The sequence below is a fragment of the Nannobrachium achirus genome, assembly GCF_963921795.1.
Source record: "Nannobrachium achirus genome assembly, chromosome: 7".
Classification (NCBI taxonomy): domain Eukaryota; kingdom Metazoa; phylum Chordata; class Actinopteri; order Myctophiformes; family Myctophidae; genus Nannobrachium; species Nannobrachium achirus.
Genome location: NC_137816.1, coordinates 56087146 through 56112865, shown reverse-complemented (window position 1 = coordinate 56112865; position 25720 = coordinate 56087146). Strand labels below are relative to the sequence as shown.

The 25720-nt window shown below is 44.9% G+C and overlaps 1 protein-coding gene across 1 annotated transcript in view; it reads right to left on the bottom strand.

The window, feature by feature from the left end:
• The window catches only part of LOC308289077 (transcription initiation factor TFIID subunit 4), a gene marked incomplete at its 3' end in the record, with an annotated part of 184274 nt that overhangs the window by 123644 nt on the left and 34910 nt on the right, over window positions 1–25720 (bottom strand). Inside the window, 2 exon segments of the mRNA XM_080730626.1 lie at window positions 15322–15439; window positions 20240–20315. Of these exon segments, the coding sequence (XP_080586752.1) occupies window positions 15322–15439; window positions 20240–20315 (194 nt within the window).

Genomic DNA, 25720 nt, shown 5'->3' with positions numbered 1-25720 from the left:
ATGTATTTTTTTTGTTCTTCCTAAAAAAAAAAGCAAAGCTTGTTTTGTTCCGGTTACGACATCGACGTGTCAGGTGATGTCTGGGGGAATCCAAAAATAATTCACCCTTTGTCAAGTCCCGCCCATTGTCTCGCAACTCTTCACACCCATTGGTTACTGTGTCTTGTGGGACACTCGGTGGGACACTCCATCCACTACCATTTTAATTCAGTTGCTTCGTATTGTTATTCTGTGTGTTCAATTCTAATTTCAAACTTGGTTTCAGTAAAATGGATCTGCTCAGTGTCAGTATAGCGACTCGGCATGTTTTTAAATGTTTTTATTTCTCCAAAAATTATGTTTTAGAAAACTTCTACATACATTCTTGAGCTATTGTCGAAAGTTCCACGCCGCCAAACCCGAGTTTCCTCAGATAGTTATTGTTTTTTGGAGACCAGGTTGACACGAGAGCCTCTATCTTTCAAATGGATGGTCGCATCTGGACCAGGATTTCCAACCCCACAACACCCGTGTGCGTCTTTTGAGGGCCATCTTTTGTCGTTTCCCGGGCCCCCTGTTGAAGACCCTTGTTCTATGATATTTCAAAGGTTAGTGAAAAACATGCTGGCAGCCTGGACCAAAAATATGTTTCAATTCTGGCAATCGGTTAGTTAAATTAATGGAAGATTTTAAAAGTGTATATATACACTATATATATTAATATATATTACATACGTTACAGTACGATCGGAAATCCAGTTTGATTGCAAAAGGAGTGCTCGTTTTTGGGCACAAAGCGGAGCGAGCTTCTAGATCAGCTACTTTGTATATCATTTGACAATTTGGCCAATGTTTGACCAGTTTTTATAGTACAGTTTGTTGTTTAAATTGCATGAAGTAATGTTCTTTTTTTCTTTTCTTTTCTTCATTAAAAAAAAGGTTTTAGGCATGAGGTATCAAGAGTCCTTAAATTGTCACGTCACTGGGAGGCGCAGGTTGAGAACCAATGGTGTATAGGTATAATTGTATGGCTAATGATAGCGTTTTCCTTGTTCTTTGGAAGGTATAAAGGGCTTCCATGAGCTTGTTTGGGAAGAATCGGCCACAGCCCACGAAAATCAAATGAAAATGCCAAAGACAGCTCTGACATTAAACGGAGGGAATGAGATATGAAAATGCAAAATATTCCAGACCTCACTATACCTCCACGCTAATAAAGCCGAGATGTAATTAGCCTTCCAACTGCCGCTGGAAAAAAAGAGAAAAAAAAGAGAGAGAGAGAGAGAGGCCTCCCAATGATTAGTTTGGGGTTGGCTCGGGGATACGGGCGCCCCGGGGCGAGGCTGCACCAATACATATGCATGTCGTTTCCATATCAAGCTTGCATTCCGGCGAGGGCACACGCCATGGGTGGGGGTGGTGGGGGGGGTTTGGGCTGTGCCATTTAGAGCAGAGGCTGTGTGTGTGTGTGTGTGTGTGTGTGTGTGTGTGTGTGTGTGTGTGTGTGTGTGTGTGTGTGTGTGTGTGGAGTAGACGGATGGACAGACAGACAGAAGAGGGCGGGGGGGCTTGCAGGGCAATCCATGCACACGCAAGAGGCTCAGATCCCCCCACCTCCTTCCCAGGCACCCTGGAGAGTGGCCTGTGCCCCCCCCCCCCCCACCCCCCAGAAGGGGGTCTCTCTCCTCACCGATGCCTGTGACTAAGGGCCAGGGCCATGTAGTCACATTGTTCCTGACCTGAGACAAGGACCACTGGAGGGGGGGCTACTTGCCCCCCGAAAGACACCCGTCAGGAAGGCAGGCAGGGTCTGCTCTGTAGTCCGCACTATAGAACAAGGGTCTTCAACAGGGGGTCCGGGACCCCTAGGGGGTCCTCAGAGTTAAGGGCTTTGCAACCATTTTGATTTTCAACCATTGTGTGTTTCCCGTTTGCTGCATGATTAAAACGCATTGGATTTGGTGTGCAAGGCTGTGCGGAATCCACACTGCGGATCCGAAAAGGAGTCAATGAGTTTTTACCGCTTGCGACAAGATGCACAAATCGAACTGGGTTCGATCGGGGAAACAAACGCACTGCCGCAGCCAGACCAAATTCAGAGCCGGTGTGCATGAGGTCATTAGAGAATCATTGTTTTCTTTAAAAAAATATATAATCATCCGCCTTTTCCGTGTGGAAAAAAAAACGCGTCTGTGTGCAAAGCCCTTAACTACAGGGGGTCCTCCAAATCTTTTTTGTGTGATAGAAACCTTTTTCTCCTTTTTTTCATATTAACCACTTGAATCCTAGTTAGTGTCCATATCCTGAGAACGCCTCACGCTGGCAAAGACGTTTGGCGTGGGGGAAAAAAATACTCTTCAGTATTTACTCCTCTTTACCTGAAAATGTCCTGCAAATGTATTTTTCCCCAATGGTTTCTTTCCCTGTTTTGCCTTTATTTTTTCATGGAGAATGGAGCGCATCTTTGCGGAAACTCGCAAATGGCAAGAAACCACTCCCATTCCCATTGAAAAGCAGAATCCACCTTCAAAGGTCATTTTAAACTTCGAAGTCAGAGAGGGTTATAAAAATAGCAAAAATAGCTGATCTACAAGGTCAGGGTACTAAAGTATCGTTAGATTTTCAATAGGAATTCAATTTTAAAAAATCATTTTTCTCTCAATTTTCTAATTTTCTAGCTCCCCATAAAATCAAATATTGGTTCATTTTTCCAATTTTCTAGCTTGCAAAAAAATCAGGAAAATGCTTCAATTTTTTAAATGTGTGATTCATATTTGTCATTATTTGATTTGGAACCGACAAAAGAAAAACATCTTTAAAAAAGGTATTTTTCATTTTTTTACCACATTACGAATATCAAAAAATGGACCAATTTTTCAAATTTTCTAGCTTGCAAAAAAATCAGGAAAATGCTTCAATTTTTTAAATGTGTTGATTCGTCTTTGTCATTATTTGATTTGGAACCGACAAAGGAAAAACATCTTGAAAAAGGTATTTCTTAATTTCTTACCCCATTACAACAATCAAAAAATGGGCCCATTTTTCCAATTTTCTAGCCCACAAAAAAATCAGGAAAATGCTTAAAATTTGCTCAATTTTTTGAATGTGTGATTCATATTTTGGCATTATTTGATTTGGAACCGACAAACAAAAAATAGGCCCATTATTCAATTTTCAAGTCCAGGAAAGAAATCGTCATCATGAATGTCACGTGACCACGTGTCAAGTCACATGGTACACAACTTCAAAATAAAAGCTGTAGGCTAGTCTAACATCCAAGTAATAGGATCAACATGCAGGCAGGCAGGGGGTCCATGAGGGGTTTACAAGGGGGTCCATGGCTGGTTCCCAAAGTGTGGTTTGCGGACCCCCAGGGTTTCTATGGCTGGTTCACAACAGCCTGGTACACGTACAGCCATGGCTGGTTCCCAAAGTGTGGTTCGGGGACCTCTTGAGGTCCATGACGGATTTCCAAGGGGGTCCATGGCTGGTTAGCAATAAATGTGGTTCGGGGACCTCTGGGGGTCCCTGAGGGGTTTCCAAAGGGGTCCATGGCTGGTTAGCAATAAGTGTAATTGCGACCGTAGGTCGCTACTTACTATCACAGCCTGCACAAACTGTCCGTCCGTCTGTCTGTCTGTCTGTCCCTCTGTCTGTCACACCTCACACGTCACACTATTGCCCTGCTCATATCTCCGCAACCGTTGGCCCGATCCATGCCAAATTTTGCACACACGCTCCTTGCCTGCCAAACTACAACCTCCAAGGACCCCCGGACCTCCAGGGACCCCCAGGTCCCTGGGGGACCCCCAGATGTAAAAAATGACCAAATATGCAAAAATGACCAAATGACCACCCCAACGGGGCTGCTCACGGGGAATTCCCGGGGACCACCGACTCCTGCTGCTCCAGAACGGATGCCAAAGTGGTGGCGCCCCCAGTGGAGGACCCCCTCCACTGCAGCTCACATAAAATGCCGTAACTCGGGCTAGGAGCGTCCGGGAGAGCCGGGGCCGGTACCTATTCGTCCGCCAAGGCAACGCGGAGACCCCACCCCTCATTTCTCACATGGCCCTCTTCTAGCGCCACCATGAGGCCGATTCTTGCAAAACACATTTTTGGACACTGCTCCTACAGATTTTGCCCTAAAATCACGCACATCGGTACACAGTATGTCTACACATTGCCCACACAACTAGGAACCAATGGCAGTTACAGCCCTCTTTGTGTATACATGTGACCTACGGTCGCTTATCTCCCGATTAGGGAGTCTTACTGGTAGTGTAATAGGTGAAATAGTGTAATAGTGCATTACTTGTAATATTGAAATAGCATAAATGTTATTGCGACCGTTAGGTCGCAGTTACTATCAAAACCTCGACCAGCTGTGAGTCCGTCCGTCCATCAGTCAGTCAGTCTGTCTGTCTGTCTGTCACACGTCACACTTTTGCCCTGCTCATATCTCCGCAACCGTTGCCCAGATCCATGCCAAATTTTGCACACATACTCCTTGCCTGCCAAACCACAACCGCTTCTTGCAAAACACATTTTTGGATACTGCTCCTACAAATTTTGCCCTAAAATCACGCAAAGCAGTACACAGTATGTCTACACTGTCCAAGATAGCGCCACCATCAGGGCGATTTTTCAAACACATTTTTGGACTCTGCTTTTACAGATTTTGCCGTAAAATCACGCAAAGCGTGATTTTAGGATGCCCTGATGGTGGCGCTATCTCGGACAGATCCATGCTGATGACATGAGTGTAGACATAATGTGTACCGCTTTACGTGATTTTAGGGCAGAATTTGTAGGAGCAGTGTCCAAAAAATTATGTGTTTTGCAAGAACTCATGGTGGCGCTAGAAGAGGGAGAAATGGGGTAGTGGTTTGGCAGCCAAAACCACTATGAGAAGGGCAAAAGTGTGACTGAAAGTCTGACTGACTGACAGACTGACTGACAGACTGACAGCTGGTGGAGGTTTTGATAAGAATGCACTATTACACTATTTCACCTATTACACTACCAGTAAGACTCCCTAATCGGGAGATAAGCGACCGTTGGTCGCTTATCTCCACAAAAAGGCCAAAAGTTTGTTTTACCAAAATCGTCCTGATGGTGGCGCTGGATGGGACAGATGCGTTTTGATTACATGACTGTAGAGATACTGTGCGATTTGTGTGATTTTAGGGCAAAATCTGTAGGAGCAGTGTCCAAAAATGTGTTTAAAAAAATCGGCCTGAAGGTGGCGCTAAATGGGACAGATCTATGTTGATGAGATGAGTGTAGACATACTGTGTACCGATTTGCGTGATTTTAGGGCAAAATATGTAGGAGCAGTGTCTCTGTGTAGCGATTTGCGTGATTTTAGGGCAAAATCTGTAGGAGCAGTGTCCAAAAATGTGTTTTAAAAAATCGGCCTGAAGGTGGCGCTATATGGGACAGATCCATGTTGATGAGATGAGTGTAGACATACTGTGTAGCGATTTGCGTGATTTTAGGGCAAAGATTGTAGGAGCAGTGTCCAAAAATGTGTTTTAAAAAAACTGCCTGAAGGTGGCGCTATATGGGACAGATCCAAGTTGATGACATGAGTGTAGACATACTGTGTACCGATTTGTGTGATTTTAGGGCAAAAATTTTAGGAGCAGTGTCCAAAAATGTGTTTTGCAGAATCGGCCTCATGGTGGCGCTAGAAGAGGGCCATATGAGAAATGAGAGGTGGGGTCTCCGCGCCGCCGAGGCGGACGAATAGGTACCGGCCCCGGCTCTCCCGGTCGCTCCTAGCCCGAGTTAAGGCATTTTATGTGAGCTGCAGTGGAGGGGGTCCTCCACTGGGGGCGCCACCACTTTTGCATCCGTTCTGGAGCACCAGGAGTCGGTGGTCCCCGGGAATTCCCCGTGAGCAGCCCCGTTGGGGTGGTCTTTTTTGCACATTTGGTCATTTTTTACACCTGGGGGTCCCCCAGGGACCTGGGGGTCCCTGGAGCTCCGGGGGTCCTTCGAGGTTGTAGTTTGGCAGGCAAGGAGTTTGTATGGAAATTTTGGCATGGATCGGGGCAACGGTGGCGGAGATATGAGTAGGGGGAAAGTGTGACGTGTGACGAGTGACGTGACGGAGGGAAGGACAGGCTGACGGCTGGTGGAGGTTTGGATAGTAGAGAGTGTAAAAGTAACTGCGACCTACTACGGTCGCAATTAAACACACTTATTGCTAACCAGCCATGGACCCCCTTGGAAACCCCTCAGGGACCCCCAGAGGTCCCCGAACCACACTTTGAGAACCAGCCATGGACCCCCTTGGAAATCCGTCATGGACCTCCAGAGGTCCCCGAACCACACTTTGGGAACCAGCCATGGCTGTACGTGTACCAGGCTGTTGTGAACCAGCCATAGAAACCCTGGGGGTCCCCAAACCACACTTTGGGAACCAGCCATGGACCCCCTTGTAAACCCCTCATGGACCCCCTGCCTGCCTGCATGTTGATCCTATTACTTGGATGTTAGACTAGCCTACAGCTTTTATTTTGAAGTTGTGTACCATGTGACTTGACACGTGGTCACGTGACATTCATGATGACGATTTCTTTCCTGGACTTGAAAATTGAATAATGGGCCTATTTTTTGTTTGTCGGTTCCAAATCAAATAATGCCAAAATATGAATCACACATTCAAAAAATTGAGCAAATTTTAAGCATTTTCCTGTTTTTTTTGTGGGCTAGAAAATTGGAAAAATGGGCCCATGTTTTGATTGTTGTAATGGGGTAAGAAATTAAGAAATACCTTTTTAAAGATGTTTTTCCTTTGTCGGTTCCAAATCAAATAATGACAAAGACGAATCACACATTTAAAAAATTGAAGCATTTTCCTGATTTTTTTGCAAGCTAGAAAATTTTAAAAATTGGTCCATTTTTTGATATTCGTAATGTGGTAAAAAAATGAAAAATACCTTTTTTAAAGATGTTTTTCCTTTGTCGGTTCCAAATCAAATAATGACAAATATGAATCACACATTTAAAAAATTGAAGCATTTTCCTGATTTTTTTGCAAGCTAGAAAATTGGAAAAATGAACCAATATTTGATTTTATGGGGAGCTAGAAAATTAGAAAATTAAGAGAAAAATGATTTTTTTAAATTGAATTCCTATTGAAAATCTAACGATACTTTAGTACCCTGACCCTACAAGCTCAATGTTCTTCAAATCCCCTGAAAATCAAATGTCTTGCCAATGGCAGGATGTGTTGAAGTTTTGAAATGACAGATCTGTACATGTACTTAGTTACTTAATTGCAAGCCATTGTCACAGTGAACTGGCCATTTTGTTGAAGCCGGTTTCATGTTATATGCCGTGTTCTACAAAGCAATAGATACAAGAGGAACAAGTGTCAACCTTCACAACATGTATGACTGGTAAGTAAATAAGAATAGCTTGTGGAGATTGAAATACACCAGCAGCAGCCAACTGGCTAACAACTAAAAACACTTCCCCTTCCTTGAATGTGTATGTGTTTTACACTGTACTGGAACATATTTGAGGGGTTAGAGCATGTATACATTAGTATGCATGTGTGTGAGCACCCTTGCATATTCATGTGTACGCACGCTCTCCTCCGCATGCTGAGTTTTACTGTATCTGTGCTGTTTGCATGTACACTGTATGTCTGCCCAGTGGTGTAAAGTAACTAAGTACATTTACTTAATACTGTACTTAACAGTTTTACTGCCAGATGTTATTATTTATTTATTGGGTCAAAAGCAGTTTACCTTTGCGAGGTTTTTGAGAGCACTTTTACGGGAGATGTGTTAACGGTACACACCCGCGCGACCCCTCATCAGTTTACAGACATCAAAACAAGGTACAAAAGAACGAGCCAAAGAACGTACTATTGGCATCGCGCCGCCGTGAAAAATGGGGCGAACGGGAACGTCCAAAGCGGTAAAAGAGTTAAGTACAATTGTTAGGTATTTGTACTTTACTTGAGTATTTCCAATTTCCAATACCTTTACTTCTAGTCCACAACATCTCGGATCCAAATATTGTACTTACTGTATACTCCACTACATTTATTTGAAAACTTAAGTTACTAATTACTTTGTAGATTTGTATTATTATGACAAAACATACATTAAACACTTCAAAACTATACACTGTACATCTCGGACATTTGAAAATAGCCGATCTGCAAGCTCACAATGCGTTGTGATGTGACACATTGTAAGCTTGTAGATCTGCCATTTTCAAAAGATCTTTGTACATTTGAAAACAAATAGGACATTTGCACTTAGCACTTGGAAGTACATTTTGAATTCCAAACTTTCAGATTTTTGTAACACTTTATTTTCATCCTGGGCGCTGCACTCCCTCTGCCAACCTGGGCAGAGCTACGGACTGACCTAATATTTCCTACTATGCATGAGGAGTTCTACCTGCTTCTTTTCATCTGACAGGGGGGAGATTCCCCGGTTGGACGTAGCGCGTGGAAGGAACACATTATTCCAAACAGTTCCTTTCCCTTCCATCAGGCGCCCCGGCTGGCCAGGGGGAGGCAGTATAGAGACCAGGATTACCGTGTGTTTTTTGTGAGGGTATATCTACCCTAGGAGACACGGGGAGAACATGCAAACTCCACACAGAAAGGCCCTTTCGCCAACCCCACCTAGGGTATGGGCACTGATGATGACGCAGAGGAGAGAACACGCCCCCAGCACCCACAGCTTCCCCAGTGGGAATCAAACCCAAGACCTTCTAGCTGTGAGGCAACAGTGCTACCGACTGTGCCACCGTGCCCCCTATGAAAAGTAACCCTAAGATGTGAGGAGCCGAGGGGGGGCTGGCAGAGAGGGCAGAGGGGCAGAGGGGGGGGGGGGGGGCTGGCAGAGAGGGCAGAGGGGCAGAGGGGGGGGGGGGGCTGGCAGAGAGGGCAGAGGGGCAGAGGGGGGGGGGGGGCTGGCAGAGAGGGCAGAGGGGCAGAGGGGGGGGGGGGGGGCTGGCAGAGAGGGCAGAGGGGCAGAGAGGGGGGGGCTGGCAGAGAGGGCAGAGACAGGGCCTGGGCTGCATGGCTCGCCAGTGATTACAGCAGGATGTCGGCTGTTTACAGAGACAGCCGAGAAGTGGGGGCAGACTGGGCACGGAGACAGCTGCTTTCACTCAGTACTGTAAACTACACGCACGCACGCACGCACACACACACACACGCACGCACGCACGCGCACGCACGCACGCACGCACGCACGCACGCACGCACGCACGCACGCACGCACGCACGCACGCACGCACGCACGCACGCACAACACAAGTAGATAAAGGCATGAGCACAGACAGGGCCAAGCAGGCAGACATACACACACAATGCCTGTGTGCAAGGGCGCATATGCAAAAGAAGACACTCATGCACCGTGTGTGCACACAAACACACACACAGGCGCGCGCACATACAGTAGTACTGCTGTAGAAAGACTTAGGAAACCTCTGAGTGCGTGCGTGCGTGCATGAGTGCGCGCGTGCGTGTGACTGGCTCAGTGTGTCAGCACCACCCAGATCACTACACAGGACCACAGTGGAAACCTAACTAGGCTGCCCTGATGACGCTGTTTTAACTCCTTCATAGGCTCTGAACGCTCACTTTTAACTACTGAGGATTTTAGTGTGTCACCAAAGTGGGGTCATTTGATTGGGCACAAAAATACACAGGGAAGTTATATTTGCATATTATAACCACACCTTGGGGTCTATCAGAGTAATGTTAACTCCATAGACCCGGGGTCTTCAATGTTTTCAGGCCAAGGACCCCTTAGTTGAGAAAGAGATGAAGCAGGGACCACCGCAACCTTATCATAGTTTCCATATAGTTTCATCATTTGACAGCACCATCGTCAGTGTATTTTGGATTCATGTCAATTTGTGTCTTCAGATATTTAACCACTTGAACTGTCAACACTTAACATTTCACTCTGTACTTAGCCAAAAATAGCCGATCTACAAGCGCTGCGAGGCGTTGTGAGCTTGTAGATAAAGTTCTCACGATATGGACACTAGGATTCAAGTGGTTAATATGAAAAGGAAAAAACGGTTTCTATCACACAAAAAAGATTCGGAGGACCCCCTGTAGTAACTCTGAGGACCCCCTAGGGGTCCCGGACCCCCTGTTAAAGACCCTTCCTTTAAAGTAACACTGAGGAGGATTCCACAGTGCAGTGGTGGGACATTAAACCTACATATCTCCTCTGCACACTGCTGTGTCCAGCCTGCATGCGCGTACCGCAGGACCGCAGGTCTCTGGACAGTTGGGAGACAACGGCAGCCTATGGATCACCCTGCAACGCTGGGCTCCGTTCCAGCATGCTCGTATCCCCCAGGTGAGCAAACACACCGCACAACCATAAACAGTGCATGACACCGCCTAACGGAATGGGAACATTAACACCACAACCACAGATGTTTGGAACATTTTCTTTTTCTTTTTTGTCGTTGTTGTTGCTGTGGCTGGTAGTTTCTCTACTGCAATGACTTGATACTGATATGTATGTCTATTGTATCAGCCCCTCTGGTATGCACCCCTAGCACTAGGGGCGTAACGATACATTTTAACACATTGGATGCCCAAGACGCGACCAAGAATCCCTAAGTGCCCAACATTTTATTGATTTTACCTTATTTCGAAGGCTCAGAGTAAAAGTAATCTGAGTAAATGTAATCGAGTACTTCCCTTTTTATTTGGCCAGTAGAGAAGGGCTCGTTTTAATCATGAACGTGATTTAAAAGTTAGATTAGCACTTTTGTGAATCTCATAACACTGGCTCTCTATGAGGGAACATGACTTCCCGGTCACGTGATCTCCCGTTGCTTTTCAGGAATTGGAGTGTTTCTCTTCAGGCATGGCTGGCCCATACAGTAAGCTACAGTTTAATATAAAACAATAGCCGACGTGTCGAACACGTCGTGGGCACTGGGAGACAGCAAAGAGTTTGACGTGTGGGCGCGTTGTGGGCATCCAATGTGTGTTAACAGCGATGCAATGCGCATCACGATAAATGGTAAATGGTGCATTTATATAACGCCTTTATCCAAGGCGCTTTACAGCGATTGTGCATTACATTCACCCATTCACTCACAAATTCATACACCGATGGCAGAGGAAACCATGCAAGGTATCAACCTGCTCACCAGGAGCAACTAGTGGTTCAGAGTCTTGCTCAAGGACTCTTCGACATTAACTCTGGGGGAGCCCGGGATCTAACTGAGAACCCTACGGCATTATGGACCTTTTAACCCCGTTTCAATGACCCTGCACAGGTAATATTTCTCATCTGAGTGTCAGGGGAGGGTTAACGCCGACGCTGCTCTTACTGCATGTTGAGGCTGTTGCTTTACAGCGGTGTGGAGGGTGTTTTGGGAGGGCTTATGCCAGCTATAAGATCACTGTGCGTGCACGCATGTGTGTGCATGCAGTGATGGAAAGTAACTAAGTACATTTACTCAAGTACTGCAATTCAGTATTGAGGTACTTTTACTTTACTGGAGTAATTCCAATTTTCAATACTTCCGGACTCCCGTTCCACTACATCTCTGAGGCAAGTGTGTGTGCATGCATGTGCGTGTGCGTGCCTATGTGTGGAGGGGCTGCAGCCTGCTATGCTGCATGTTTCACTGCGGGGGGAAAAGGTCGGCAGTAACAAGCGGGCCCTGACAGCTTAATTACCAACGCTCACTAAAGATTTATTGGTTTATCAATGAGGGCCGCGGGGCGCTGCGTTTCCCCCTCAGGAGACACAAGGCCATTACTACGAACCCGTTGGCCCTGGTTGTGACCCAGACGGTTACGGTTAGAGGGAGGGCCCACGGCCCTGGTCACACAGCAGGCGCCATCATCCCCCAAATCTATACTTCACGTCGATTTGTGTTTGTACGCACACCAAGATGTTACAAAGACACGCTGACATGCACGCAACCGAGACACACATGCATACACTTATTGAATGTATACGGGGAATAACAAACAAAACATGCGCACGCACGCACGCACACGCACGCACGCACGCACGCACGCACGCACACACGCAAACACACACACACACACACACACACACAGGCACGATTGCAGGTACGTATGCAAATATACACACAATGTACAAAACCATATTGTTGTTGTCGGGTGGAAACCTTGTATGTCCAAAACCGTTCGTTTTGTATTCACATTTTAAAAATGATTTAAAATAGTGAAATTAGCTGATCTACAAGCACGCACCGCTGCATGCATGTAGATCTGCTAATTTTGCTAGTTGTGTGCAACAGTCTTGTATGATGAGGCAGGGCTTTACTTTACGAAAAAACGTACACATTTGAAACTTGGAGACGACAGTGATGAGAAGCCTAATATAATCGTCTCTGTCGGGCTGAAACCTCATTATGCCCAAAAACACGTACTTTTCAGGATTAAAGGTAGGGTAAGGGATTTCACTTAAGTTTCAGTTTTCATGCAGTTGACAGGCAGAGGCCTTCCTCCAATCATGATCAAGTGGAGGTGGGCCCTGGTGCGCTTAAGGCCCACCCCCCACTTGACCATGATTGGAAGAAGACCCCAGTCTATCCTGATAGGAGGAAAACCTGTCACCCACCAGTTTTAGTAGAGGAGCTTTTTTTTCTATATTTATATCTATAAAGTAACTAGTACTATGAGAACATAGACCTATGAAATCACTTACTCTACCTTTAAAAATAAAATATCACAAGTAGCAGATTGCAGATCTGCTACTTAAAGGAGTAGTTCACCCCCAAAATGACTTTTTTCCCCCTATTGATTCAACATTGATGGTGGCCCAAATACATTTGGAATGCGACAAATATCAAAAAATATTATTGAACTCAAGTCTCCATCACTCAATGCCATGAGTAATCAATAGGAACAAAAGTCAATTTGGGGGCGAACTACTCCTTTAAGATGATTTTGTGTGACGCTGTATATCGAGCAGTGTGTGAATTTATGAGAAAAAATAACGATAATATTAGAATATGGGCATATGGAGGATTCTGCCCGGCAACAACAATAAATGGTACGGTATGAGTATTCATACAGATACAGGCAGGGACGTGCACAGAATGTTAGATAATCAGGGGCTGACATTTCTAAAAGGGCCTGTTGTTGAAAATATCGAAAATAGCAGAACTCCAAGCTCACAACGTTGTGAGCTTTTTCGGTGCTTGATACCACACTGAACTAAACATTATCAAGTCAATACAGGAGATGTGGCGTAACAGTATGGATTTCTACACAGAGAGGGCAATTTTTTCAACATAAGATGCTGTATTCAAGTTCAGGAGAGTTTGGACAAGGCAATTCTCTTGAATGCTGCCTTCAGGTGTGGCATGGAAAGAGGGCATTTGCATTTCTTTCACCATAGTAAAAACTGCATTCATGGTCTGGAGAGGGCACTTTTTACAGACGGGTAAAAAGGGCAGGGGCTCAAGCCCCCTTTGATGTCTATGTGTGCACGTGCCTGCACACACTATTTAGACCACAAAGGCTAACATGTGGACGATGAGAACCTCTTTAATGTTTTTGGGGGAGAAAAAAAAAACAGATGAAGTAAGAGACCCAAGAACTGAGACAGAAAGACAGATAAGGGGAGAAGGGGAGGCGTTTTGCTCGGGGGCAAAACGCCGTATGTTTGACTTTTTCCGAGAGGTATTTCCAGCGCCAGGCATCATCCAGCGCTTCCTCCGACCATCTGGTTACAATTACCTTATTTTTCCAAATGGAGATATTTAGGCTCATTAGCGTTCCCGCCGATGAGTAGTGACACCGGCGCGAGCGCGGGAGCGCCGCTGAGAGTGAGAGAGAGAGAGAGTGATCTATTGGCTGGCATAAAGGTCTGTGGTGTTGCTATGTGGTGGTGGGCACCGAGCAGAGGAACGCAGCACACCCACCCAGCCGGGCGGGCGGGCGGGCAGGAGACCAGATGAACACTCATGGCCTTAGCTGAGAGAGTAGCCTGTAGTCATGTGTGTGGAGATCTTAGTGAAATGCTGCCCCCATGTGGTGGCTTTATTGAACAAAGAAAGCATGCTGTACCATTGCATTGGGTCTACTGCCGGCTCAGTGGCCTTGTGGTTAGTGTGTCTGCCCTGAGACAGGGAGGTCGGGGTTCGATCCCTGGTTGGGTGTAAAAATGGGACCCACTGCCTCCCTGCTTGGCACTCAGCATCAGGGTTGTATTGTATTTGTATTGTATTGGGAGGGGGGGTTGATCACCACTGACAACAGCATCGACTGTTATGGACACTTGTGTTTGGCACTGTATTGATAAGTTGTGCTTTAAGTTGCTTTCTAAGTATTGCTATTACACTTATGAGCGTTGACTGTTTTGACACTTTATGTATACATTCTTCTTTCTCTCTTTTTTTTAAGATTTGTTATTGATAGTAGACTGACAGGAGATGGGGGGAAGAGACGGGGAGTGACACGCGGCAAAGGTCGTCCGGATTGAGAATTCGAACCGGCGGCGCCGCCAGGCATCCATGCCTATGTAACCTTAAACTGCTGTGCTGCCTCCGGGCGACTGATTTTCCCCCTTGGGATAATAAAGGTATCTATCTATCTATCACTACTAATTGTCCCGAGCACGGCACGGCTGCGGCTCACCGCTCCAACAGATGGGTCAAATGCAGAGAACACATCTTGCATACAGCAATGTATGTGACAAATAGTAGGAATCTTAATCTTAATCTTACTGGTGTTGATTTTGTCGACTAAACCTATGACGAAAAATGTTTGTTTTTTTCACTGACGAAAACGAAATAAAAACTAAAATTAAGACATTATTATATTGACAATTTCGTCAACAAAATAAAAGCTAGACAAAAACGTTAGGGAGGGACTAGTGGAGAAGAGAGTAATTTTATGTTTGGTTGCTCTCAGGTGCTCTCGGGCGCTGCAACGTGTTGTGAGCTTGTAGATCGGCTATTTTCAGCACACAACCAAGTGTAAAATCAGTCTTTACGATGCCATCAATGCCTGCCAAAATACATTTTAGTTGACTAAATCAACAGTAGATTTAGTCGCCTAAAAACTTATGATATTTAGTCGACTAAAATTAGACTAAAAGTAAAACTTTTCAGGTGACTAAATTATGACTAAAATTAAAGGACATTTCATTCAAAAGACTATGACTAAAACTAAATCACAATTTGCTGTCAAAAACAACATTGCTGGGGAGAGGGAGAGGATAGGGTTAGGAGGAGAGGAGAGGAGAGGAGAGGAGAGGAGAGGAGAGGAGAGGAGAGGAGAGGAGAGGAGAGGAGAGGAGAGGAGAGGAGAGGGTTAGGAGGAAGGAGAGGAGGTACCTGTAAGAGCCTCCTCCAGGGTCATTGAGCTTGTTTTTCTGGTTCCCAGAGGCCTGAGCAGCCTGCAGACCCACGGGACTCCTGCCTGCTGGGAGGCTACCTGGCCTCCCCGCTGTGCCTGGGGAGGGAAGGAAACAATGATGAACAAAGTGAAAGAAAAATGGTAAATGGTGAATTTATATAGCGCTTTTATCCAAGGCGCTTTACATAGATTGTGCATTACATTCACCCATTCATACACCGGTGGTGGAAGAAACCATGCAAGGCACCAACCTACTCACTGGGAGCAACTAGGGGTTCAGAGTCTTGCTCAAGGACTCTTCGACATTAACTCAGGGGGAGACCGGATTCGAACTGGGAACCCTTTGGGAACCCTTCGTGCTCTAATAACAGTTTCTCTACCCCTGAGCTATGCCGCCCCAGAAAAGAAAGAAAGAAAGAAAGAAAGAAAGAAAGAAATTTAATTTTAATTTCTCATTGAACTGTTGTGTTGCTTCTGCATTAACTCGCTTCCTCATTGACAAGGAGACAAGCAGTGGTGTAAAGTTACTAAGTACATTTACTCAAGTTCTGTACTTAAAGGAGCTATAGTCAACTTTTTCTTGAAAAACGGATGCTAAAATAAAAATAATGTTTCGAAAATATTTTATAAAAAAATAAGCTTCATATATGTGTTATTCAAAAATGACCACAAAAAGCGTAAAATAATGATAAAATAATAATTTTGGCCATTGTCAGACACTTCTAGTCTATAGACTAGGATGTAAACAAAGTGTCGGCCCTACAAGTTGACTATAGCTCCTTTAAGTACAACATGTTTTTAACAAAGCATTTTTCTTTGGCAACACTGGTTTTACCTCTAGGCTTTATGCCTCATGTTTTAAATGTTTTGTTTCAGTTTCTTAGAATGTTTTTAGTGGTGTGGTGCTTATTGTTAGCCTGGGACAACAGCATAGAGCCCGCCTCCTCCACTGAGTGAACCGCTTCTGAAATCAGGCTAACTTGTTGCAGCACTTTGACATTTTTACAAATGTAAAGTGCATTATAAATAAAAAACAGTCTGTGGTTCACTGCATATGGACCGTTCTGTAATACCACTGCACTTCACTGTTCTACACCTTCTGTCAACCCCATCGCACTTCACCAGTAAAGTAAGCCTTGCCGAGCAGGCACGTCCACACATAGACATCAAAGGGGGCTTGAGCCCCTGCCCTTTTGTCTGTCTGTAAAAAGTGCCCTCTCCAGACCATGAATGCTGTTTTTACTATGGTGAAAGAAATGCAAATGCCCACTTTCCATGCCATACCTGAAGGCAGCATTCAAGAGAATTGCCTTGTCCAAACTCTCCTGAACTTGAATGCAGCGTCTTATGTTGAAAGCCGAGGTCGGCTATTTTCGATATTTCGAACAAAAGCCAAGGCCCTTTTAGAGATGTCATCCCCTGCCTCTCTAACATTCTCTGCACGTCCCTGTTGCAGAGCCATAGGGCCCATAGGGCCCATATAGGGCTGGAGCCTATCTCATGTTTCTAGCGTGAGGCAGCTTGATGTACGAGTACTCCCCCTGGACATGGCGCTAGAATGGCGCAGGGACTTACCCCCAATCCAACCCTTAATGATGAGTGCCAAGCAGGGAGGCACTGAGTCTTTGCTATGACCCGGCCTGGGGATCGAACCCCGACCTCCCAGTCTCAGGGCGGACACTCTAACCACAAGGCCACTGAGCCGGTTTCACAGCACTATACCGTCTGTCAATACCACCGCACTTCACCAACTCCTCACAAAACTCCTGAAAAAACTCCCTGCGTCTTCCGTCTCCTGCTCCGAGACACATTTTTCTCGACGAGGGACACGGTGCCGGCGAGACCGAGCTGCCAGGGTGAATCTAGACTTGATTTTAACAGGCATGTTCCTGGCCGAGAGGCACGGAGGGAGGTATTTTTAGAACTATCCCCGCATCGCAAATTTCACCAGCATAAAACAACCTAGAGATCTCCGACTGCAGGCGATCTGCGGTGGAAGACGGGGCAGATCAGAATTCTGTGGGCGCCTCCGATCGTACATGCACGCACACACACTCACATGCGTGAACATAAACATACACACACACACACACGCACGAACTCACACATATAAGTAAATACGCACACACACACACACACACACACACACAAGCGCAAACATTATGCTTACACAAACATACACACAAGAAGTGTGTGTGTGTGTGTGTGTGTGTGTGTGTGTGTGTGTGTGTGTGTGTGTGTGTGTGTGTGTGTGTGTGTGTGTGTGTGTGTACACACACCACTTGAGAGTTTGCAGTTCTCTCTTGGGGGGAGACAAACAGGAGGGTGTTGCTGGGGCGATATTTCGTGGGCTTCTGTTGGGAAAGTGAGTGATTGCGTGTCGGTGCGTTGCAGTGTAAATGTTTGGAGAAACGCTTCCGAAACCGGACAGAAAACACAAGCTGTGTTATCTCTCTCTAGATGCACAATAGACCCAAATTTAGCGTTAACATTTTTAACTTGAATTCTTTGCCTGGAACAAAATATTTTGAGATGGGGGTACATAGGGGCCAAATAGCAAATACATATCAGTTTGGGGGTCCCTTGACATGACAAAGTTTGAATTTGGGTCTTGCCTTAAACCAGGGGTCTTCAACGTTTTCAGGCCGAGGACCCCTTAGTTGAGAGAGAGCTGAAGCAGGGACCCCCACAGCCACAGCCTTTTCATAGTTTCATTGTTTGACAGCACAATCATCATTGTATTTTGGATTCATGTCAATTTGTGTTTTCAGATATTTAACCACTTGAACCGTCAATACTTAATAAACTAGACCTTTCACTCTGTACTTAGTCTGCTCTCTTCCCCCTCTACAACAAACTTATTTGCCTAAATTGCCCCTGTAGTAGCTCCGAGGACCCCATCGGGGGCCAGGACCCCCAGTTGAAGTCCCCTGCCTTAAAGTAAATGCAGAATAGATACACGCAGCTCAGACCCGTTGCGAAAGGTTGCGCCTCGTTGACACTGTCTGGTCTAGTGGGATGGCTCTTGACTTGAGTGAAGACTTGAGAGATTTAGCAATGTGTTATTTGTTTTAACTTTTATACTTAAAACATTTGGGTTCCTGCAAACAGTGTGTGTCTCTGACAAACAGAACAGCGGGCAGGCTGATTATCACTCCCAGTGGATGTTGGGTACAGTAGGAACAATGGTGAACAGAGACCGTAGCGCCATTCAGGACAGCGGGACTCTACTGGGTATCCCCATTAAGCTCTGGCAGTGTCCGTGCAAAATGCCCTTTAACCATTAAGCCACGCAGGGAACGGAACCCCGGGTAGTGGTTTAATGCCTTGCTCTTATCTCATGAGAAGCAGTGCACGACAGTCCACAAACATTGGCCCTCATTCACCAATAAGTTCTTAACTTTCTTCTTAACTTGTTCTTAAATTTCTTCCTAAGTGAATTCCTAAGTGAAGTCCAGTCACATTCATGAAACGTTCTTAGGAAGGCAAAATTGTTCTTAACTATGTTCTTATCATGATGAATGCCAATCCTTGTAACTTGAAGGGGTGTGCCAGGTAATCCTAATTATCATAGGTAGACGCCCCACATATCCTAATTTGCATCACTATTACCATAGGGAGCCACCCACAAATCCCCATATAAGGCTTCATGACACTCTCTGCAGTCACACCTGTGTTTGATTGCTGTACACAGAACTAACAAGAAATCACTCACAGAAATAAAGTTGAGAGAATAAAGTCAAGAATAGCCTACCTAAAGTGTAAAGATGGTGGAACACTAGACTCCAAACATTAAAAAAAAAATACTTCTGTGGAGGTACTTCTGAAGTGAACAGCTAATTATTTGTATTTAATGAATGAATGTATTTTATTATTTCACTATAGACATCAATGTAAATTTGCTGAAATTAGAATGTTATCCATATTAGTTGTGGATATAAAACATTGTATTACTGAAAGCTGGTAGGTGGGTATAGAGGGGCTTTAAGTTAGCAGCTGCTTGGTATGTAATGGGGTGGAAGTAGGGGTGTGGTGGTTGGGATATGGTGCATGGTGCAAGGGGGGCTTTCGGGTAGGAAGGAGACAGGAAAATGGGCGTGTGGCGGCTGTTGAGATATGGGGGTGAGGGTGTAGGGAGTTGGGTTATGGGGGGGGCGGGGGGGCGCGATGAAGGGTCGTGCCGGGGGGAGGGTGGGGGGCGTAGGGGGTGAGTATGGGGCTTGGGCTTCAACTCAACCGGCTCATTTTGGGTTGGGATGCAATTTTCAGACCTGTTGAAAACCAGTGGTTCTAAACATTTTCATGTCAAGGACCCCCAAATTAACATGCATTCTGTAGACCCCCACCTGAAAATATTTTCTGCCTGGGAAGATTTTTCAAGATTTATCAAAGTGTTTAAAAAATATCCGATCTACAAGCTCAAAATGGGCTGTAATGGTAATGCGTTTGGTTGTGAGCTTGTTTAGATCTGCTATTTTCAAACACATTTTAAAACTGGGTTAAAATGGTAAAACTCTTCCTTGTTTTACTGTGGACCCCCTGGAACTTCCTAAAGGACCACTGGGGGTCCCCAAACCACACTTTGAGAACCACTGCTCTAAAGATATGATACAAATATTTTGATGATTTAAATCATATTATTATACAACTGTAGAATTGATGAAACTTAAAGAATAAATTATTTTAGCACAGCATGTCACACTTAAGAACTAAAAGGCCACCCTAAGAGTGCTCTACAGTGTGCGTAGATTTTTTCTTAACATAAGAACAAATCACAGCTAAGAAAACATTGGTGTATGCCAAATCTTCTTAAAAAACTTCTTAAAAGGGTCTAAGAACAAATTTCTTCGTAAGAACGTTCGTAAGTAGGTTGGTGAATCGGGCCCAATGACTCACCTTGAGCTCCTCGCAGCGGCGTGATCACCACAGGCATCCGCACCTGGCCCCCAGCCACACCCGCCCTCTTTACACCCTGGATATGCAGAGAGAGAGAGAGAGAGCGAGAGGGGGAGAGGGTGAGAGAGTCAGTGGTGAAAAAAGTACTCAAATGTTTAACTTTTTCTTTCTTTCAATCTTTTTATTTTTTTCATTTTTCATAAACTGATAAAAGACTCACATGACTCACAAAAATCAACAATTGACTTACACATTTGGACTCACAAGTCTCACATACATATAAACAAACATACATCATCTTCTTTTTACACTCATTGCCTTCCAAAAATCAAAAATCAAATCTTCGGGTAAGAGGTTAGTGTATTTGTCCCCCCTTTCCTGGTTCTCTAATTTGCGAAACCCCTCCATATTATCTCAGAATATTCATCCCTCAAATATTCCACAACTGGGCCCCAAACAATGAAGAGCCCTCAAGTCTCCCTGGAGAACGTGTGTGAGCCGTTCTAGTGGGAGCAGTTGCAGAACACTATGGAGCCAGTTTGATACAGAAGGTACATCGTCATCAAGCCACCGTTGTAGTATTGTCAACCTTGCACAGTACCATAGAATATTAAGTCTTGTAACCTATTTGATTCTGGTGTAATTGGGTGCAAACCCAGGATATATTGTAAGGGGTTGATTTCAGTCCTATAACCGGTTAAAATTGTTATTTGATTGTTGACTTCTTCCCAAAAGGTCTTTATTTTCAGACAGAGCCACATTAGATGCACGTATGTACCTACTTTTTCCTTACATCTTAAACACTTACCGACGCTTAGAAACTTCTGCCTTCATAATAAGGGTGCAGGAAGTGGGCACCTAAACATTGTGGGCACCTCAATGTTAAATTGGATGAAATAATTGCTGTGTGTTGTTCTATATGGGCTGTCTTGACAAATAATAGCTCGCAGAAGTTAGTTAATTTTGGGGAACCATGAACTTTAGTTCAAAATGTGGAATTATGAACTATGAATTGAACTAGTTCATTTTAGAAGTTGTGAACTCTAAGTTGAACTAGTTCATGTAGAAAGTGAACTTTCCCAACACCACATTGAATGCAAAACATCAAAATACTGTTGTCAACTTTCAAAAGTTTATACCAAGCTAACCTCTCCTATATGGATGTATTTCTGACAGTAAATGCAGCATTTTTATAGTTTAGGTAGTCTTCCCTCACACAGTAGTTGTAATGTGACACAGCTCTGTTTACACTTTTATTTTATTCAATATTTATTTGTACACGCATTGTTTTGTCAATATTTATTTGTACACGCATTGTTTTGTTTTGATTGATTTGTTCCACGTTTGCTTTGGCATTGCAGATGTATGTTTTCTCATGCCAAGAAAGCTCCTTTGAATTGAATTGAATTGAATTACAATTTAGCGAGAAGAGACAGAGAGAACCAACATTTCAGAGTAGCAAATCGTAACAATATAAAGCTTTGACAAAAAGACCACGATAACTAAAACTGTGGTCCTCATATTACTTGATTCTACGTAAACTCAGGATCCACTGCATCCAAACACAACATTTCCTCCATGTTTGTTCAGTTGGTGTTCTGTCACAACATCTCAGAAGCTCCCTTTGCTCTTCTCAGCCCACTGGTTGACAGTGAACAAAAGGCTGACAATGTTCATATAAAGCAGGGGTCTTCAACAGGGGGTCCGGGACCCCTAGAGGGTCCCCAGAGTTACTACAGGGGGTCCTCCAAATGATAGAAACTTTTTTGTCTCCTTTTTTATATTAACCACTTGAACCCTAGCATCCATATTCTGAGAACTTTAGCCAAGCTCACAACGCCGCTGCGAGGCGTTGTGAGCTTGTAGATCGGCTATTTTTGGCAAAGAGCTTTGGTGTAGAGGGGAAAAAGAGCAGACTAAGTACAGAGTGAAAGGTCAAGTTTGTTAAGTATTGACAGTTCAAGTGGTTAAATATCTGAAAACACAAATTGACATGAATCCAAAATACACTGATGATTGTGCTGTCAAATAATGAAACTATATGGAAACTATGAACAGGTTGTAGCGGTCCCTGCTTCATCTCTCTCTCAACTAAGGGGTCCTTGGCCTGAAAACGTTGAAGACCCCTGATATAAAGTATAATACATAAACAGTACGAGTACATCGATATGGAAGTACTTGTATTAGGGATGGACATTTGGGTATTTGTTTCTAAACATATACGCAACTGGGGCGTCCTTGCAGTTAAACACGGTTAACCGTAGCCTGACATATTTATGCAAACAATGAACATTGCATTGCACGTGACAACGAGCCCTGGACACAAAAGAACTGTATCACATGTGTAGCACAGCCGATGTCAGCAGCTGAACACAGCGGGACAAAGCCAACTGTCTCATCAAGATTGGCTCAAAACTGCAAGGTGAACAGTGTCCAAAAAAAGTTGAACAGTCAATGTTTTCCACTGTCTTGTGGTTTGTGTGTTGTCTCTTTATCAGCCTCGGGTTTAGAGCAAATCCTTTTGTTTATTTTAAAAGACACAGGGCCCTATTTAGAAGCTCTTAAAAACGGCAGCTCTTTCCGCCTCTTAAATCAAGAGGTGGAGGCGTGACCAATTGCCATTTAGCTATTTTGAGTGCGGTAATTTGCGCACTACACCAAGGCGCTATGCGTAAAAAGGCCCTGAATTAGTCATGGGCGTGTTGTATATGTAAACATTGTATTTAAATAGACTAACATCTTAATAAGCTTAGTTGACACAAGGAATTGAAACTCTTACGTCTGCCGATTATAATAAAATTTGAATCACGGACATTCGTGAGAATGAATGGATTAAAGCTGGCTGAGCAGGGCTTTCTATCCATGCCTGCGTTGCGGCCATCAGTGGCCAATGTTTCTTTTTGGCTTGCTATCCTTTGATAGGGACACAGTAGTACATTGTAACTATTAGAAGACATGCTTGGTTTATATTGAATTCAGGACCGATGAAATCGGTCGTGGCGACTGAGGACTTGATCCACGTGCACATTTCCCCATACGACACCAAGAGACTATACAACAGGGGTCTTCAACAGGGGGTCCAGGACCCCTAGGGGGTCCTCAGAGTTACTACAGGGGGTCCTCCAAATCTTTGTGTGATAGAAGCTTTTTTTTCCTCCTTTTTTGTATTAACCACTTGAACCCTAGTGTCCATATTCTGAGAACTTTAGCCAACAATAGCAGATCTACAAGCTCACAACGCCTCGCAGCGCGAGGTGTTGTGAGCTTGTAGATCGTCTATTTTCAGCAAAGAGGTTTAGTGTAGAAGGGAAAAAGAGCAGACAGAGTGAAAGGTCAAGTTTATTACGTATGACAAGTGGTTAAATATCTGAAAACACAAATTGACATGAATCCAAAATACACTGATGATTGTGCTGTCAAACAATGAAACTATTTGGAATCTATGAACAAGTTGTGGGGGTCCCTGCTTCTTCTCTCTCTCAACTAAGTGGTCCTTGGCCTGAAAACGTTGAAGACCCCTGCTATACAACATGAAAATCAGGTGGGGAGAAAGAACTAACAGGAGAGGGAAAAGAGAAAAAAATAAGCAGGTTGAGGGGAGGTGGGGTGAGGTGGTGGTGGTGGTGGTGGTGGGGGTAGCAGGGAAACGCATGGCTAATAGAGACACTTCCTTCCCCGGTTAGGGGGCCCGGGGGCCGGGCCCAGGGCTCAACCCATCCATTCCCCCACCAGTTTGCTTCTCGCTGCATATTTTTTAGGGCCCTTGTTTTCTATTCCCTGACACATGCTATATTACTGTTCAGGCCCTGCAAAAAAAAAAAGACAGAGGCAATTTCTCCCCAGACAACCACTTCAGGCCCCCCCCCCCCCCCAACCCCCCAGCACCACGAGGGAGGGAAGGGGAGAACAGAGAAAAATAGAAGGGAGAGAGGGTGGGTGGATGAGAGAGAGAGAGAGAGAGAGAGAGAGAGAGCGGTGGAAAGAGAAAGAGAAAAAGTACGAGAGCTCGGCACCAGAGGCCACCTGGCGACACAGTTCCACAAAGCTCTCAGGTGTAAAGTTCTGGCATCGGGGGCAAAGCAGAGAGATTGTTGCAGGTTTCATTAAGTGGAGAGGTTTTCTATTTAAAGATCATCGCTCAATTAATCCTGCCCAGGATTTGGAAGCTTTTTAAATGGGTGTGCTCTGGTTGGTGTACAGTATTGACGGTAGCAAGGACCAAAATATGACATGTATATCGCCGCTGTCGGGTGGAAGCCTCGTATGTCCAATACCGCTCGTTTCGTATTTATAATTTTGAAAATGATTTAAACTAGTGAAAACAGCCAATCTACAAAAACAAATTGTGTGCTTGTAGATCTGCTGTTTTCACTAGTTTTGTGCGACAGTCTCGTATGGTGAAGCAAATTTGAAACTTGGAGATACAAGGTTTCTGCCCGACAGTGACGATAATTATGTTTCAACGTTATCATACCATGAGAAACGTCACAGCTTGTCCGCGTCCGTGTATACGTGTACTGTAGACGTGTACACATTTTATGGGTTTCTATGGGTTTGCTGCTCTGACATCATGCTCTGATGTCACTGTGATGTCAGGGGAACCACTCTACCAGAATGGGTTTGCCACTCTGGCTTCACACTCTGGCTTCACTGTGATGTCACACTAACAGAATCCCTTTTATGCCCATGTATGGAGTTCCCTGATGTCATCAATATTAACACATCGGGTGCCCCTGGATTGCCCCATTTATCCCCTCTTGCTGCCCAGGCCCACCACCATTGTATTGAATCCGGCCCTGCTGCGTCAATGCATGCGTCATGACGTCACTTGGTCACATGAGCGCAGACAGGATGTTATTGTGTAACTTACTGTATGGGCCAGTGTTGATCATAGCTGTTCATTGCCGATCAACATTTGGACATTTTGCCGCACCACGCCACAGTTTTAGCCATAAAACAAACATCAGAGATAAAGGGCTGTAAAGATGGGGAAATGCATTGGAGTATACGGAGAAAAACGGCCGCGTGATGCTTTCAGCGTCGACTCGAAGCGACTAGCGGCTAATGGGCTACATCCAGAAGCAGCCCCAACCTAACGGTGAGATTTAAAGTTAATCTATCTATAAATGCGACAAATCTCTGTCTGTCTGCGTGTCTGTCTGTTTGTAATCCGCGTATCTCGAGAACCGTTCGTCCCACCGGCTTCAGATTCGGCACGCGCGTTCCCCGCCGCCGCGCGGAGTGCAGTGCCGGGCCTCGACCCGACCCGACTCGCGGTTTTCCGAAACCGGCGCAAAACGTTTGGAATCTCCCTATGCGGAGCTGATTGTTGACATCAGACACCTCGTGGGCACCCGCTGAGTTAATGATGCCCTGTTAGAGAGATCCCTGTGATGCCAGGGGGAACAAATCCCTTTCATGCCCATATATGGAGATATGGAGATCCCTGTGATGCCAGGGGAACAAAGCCCTTTTATGTCC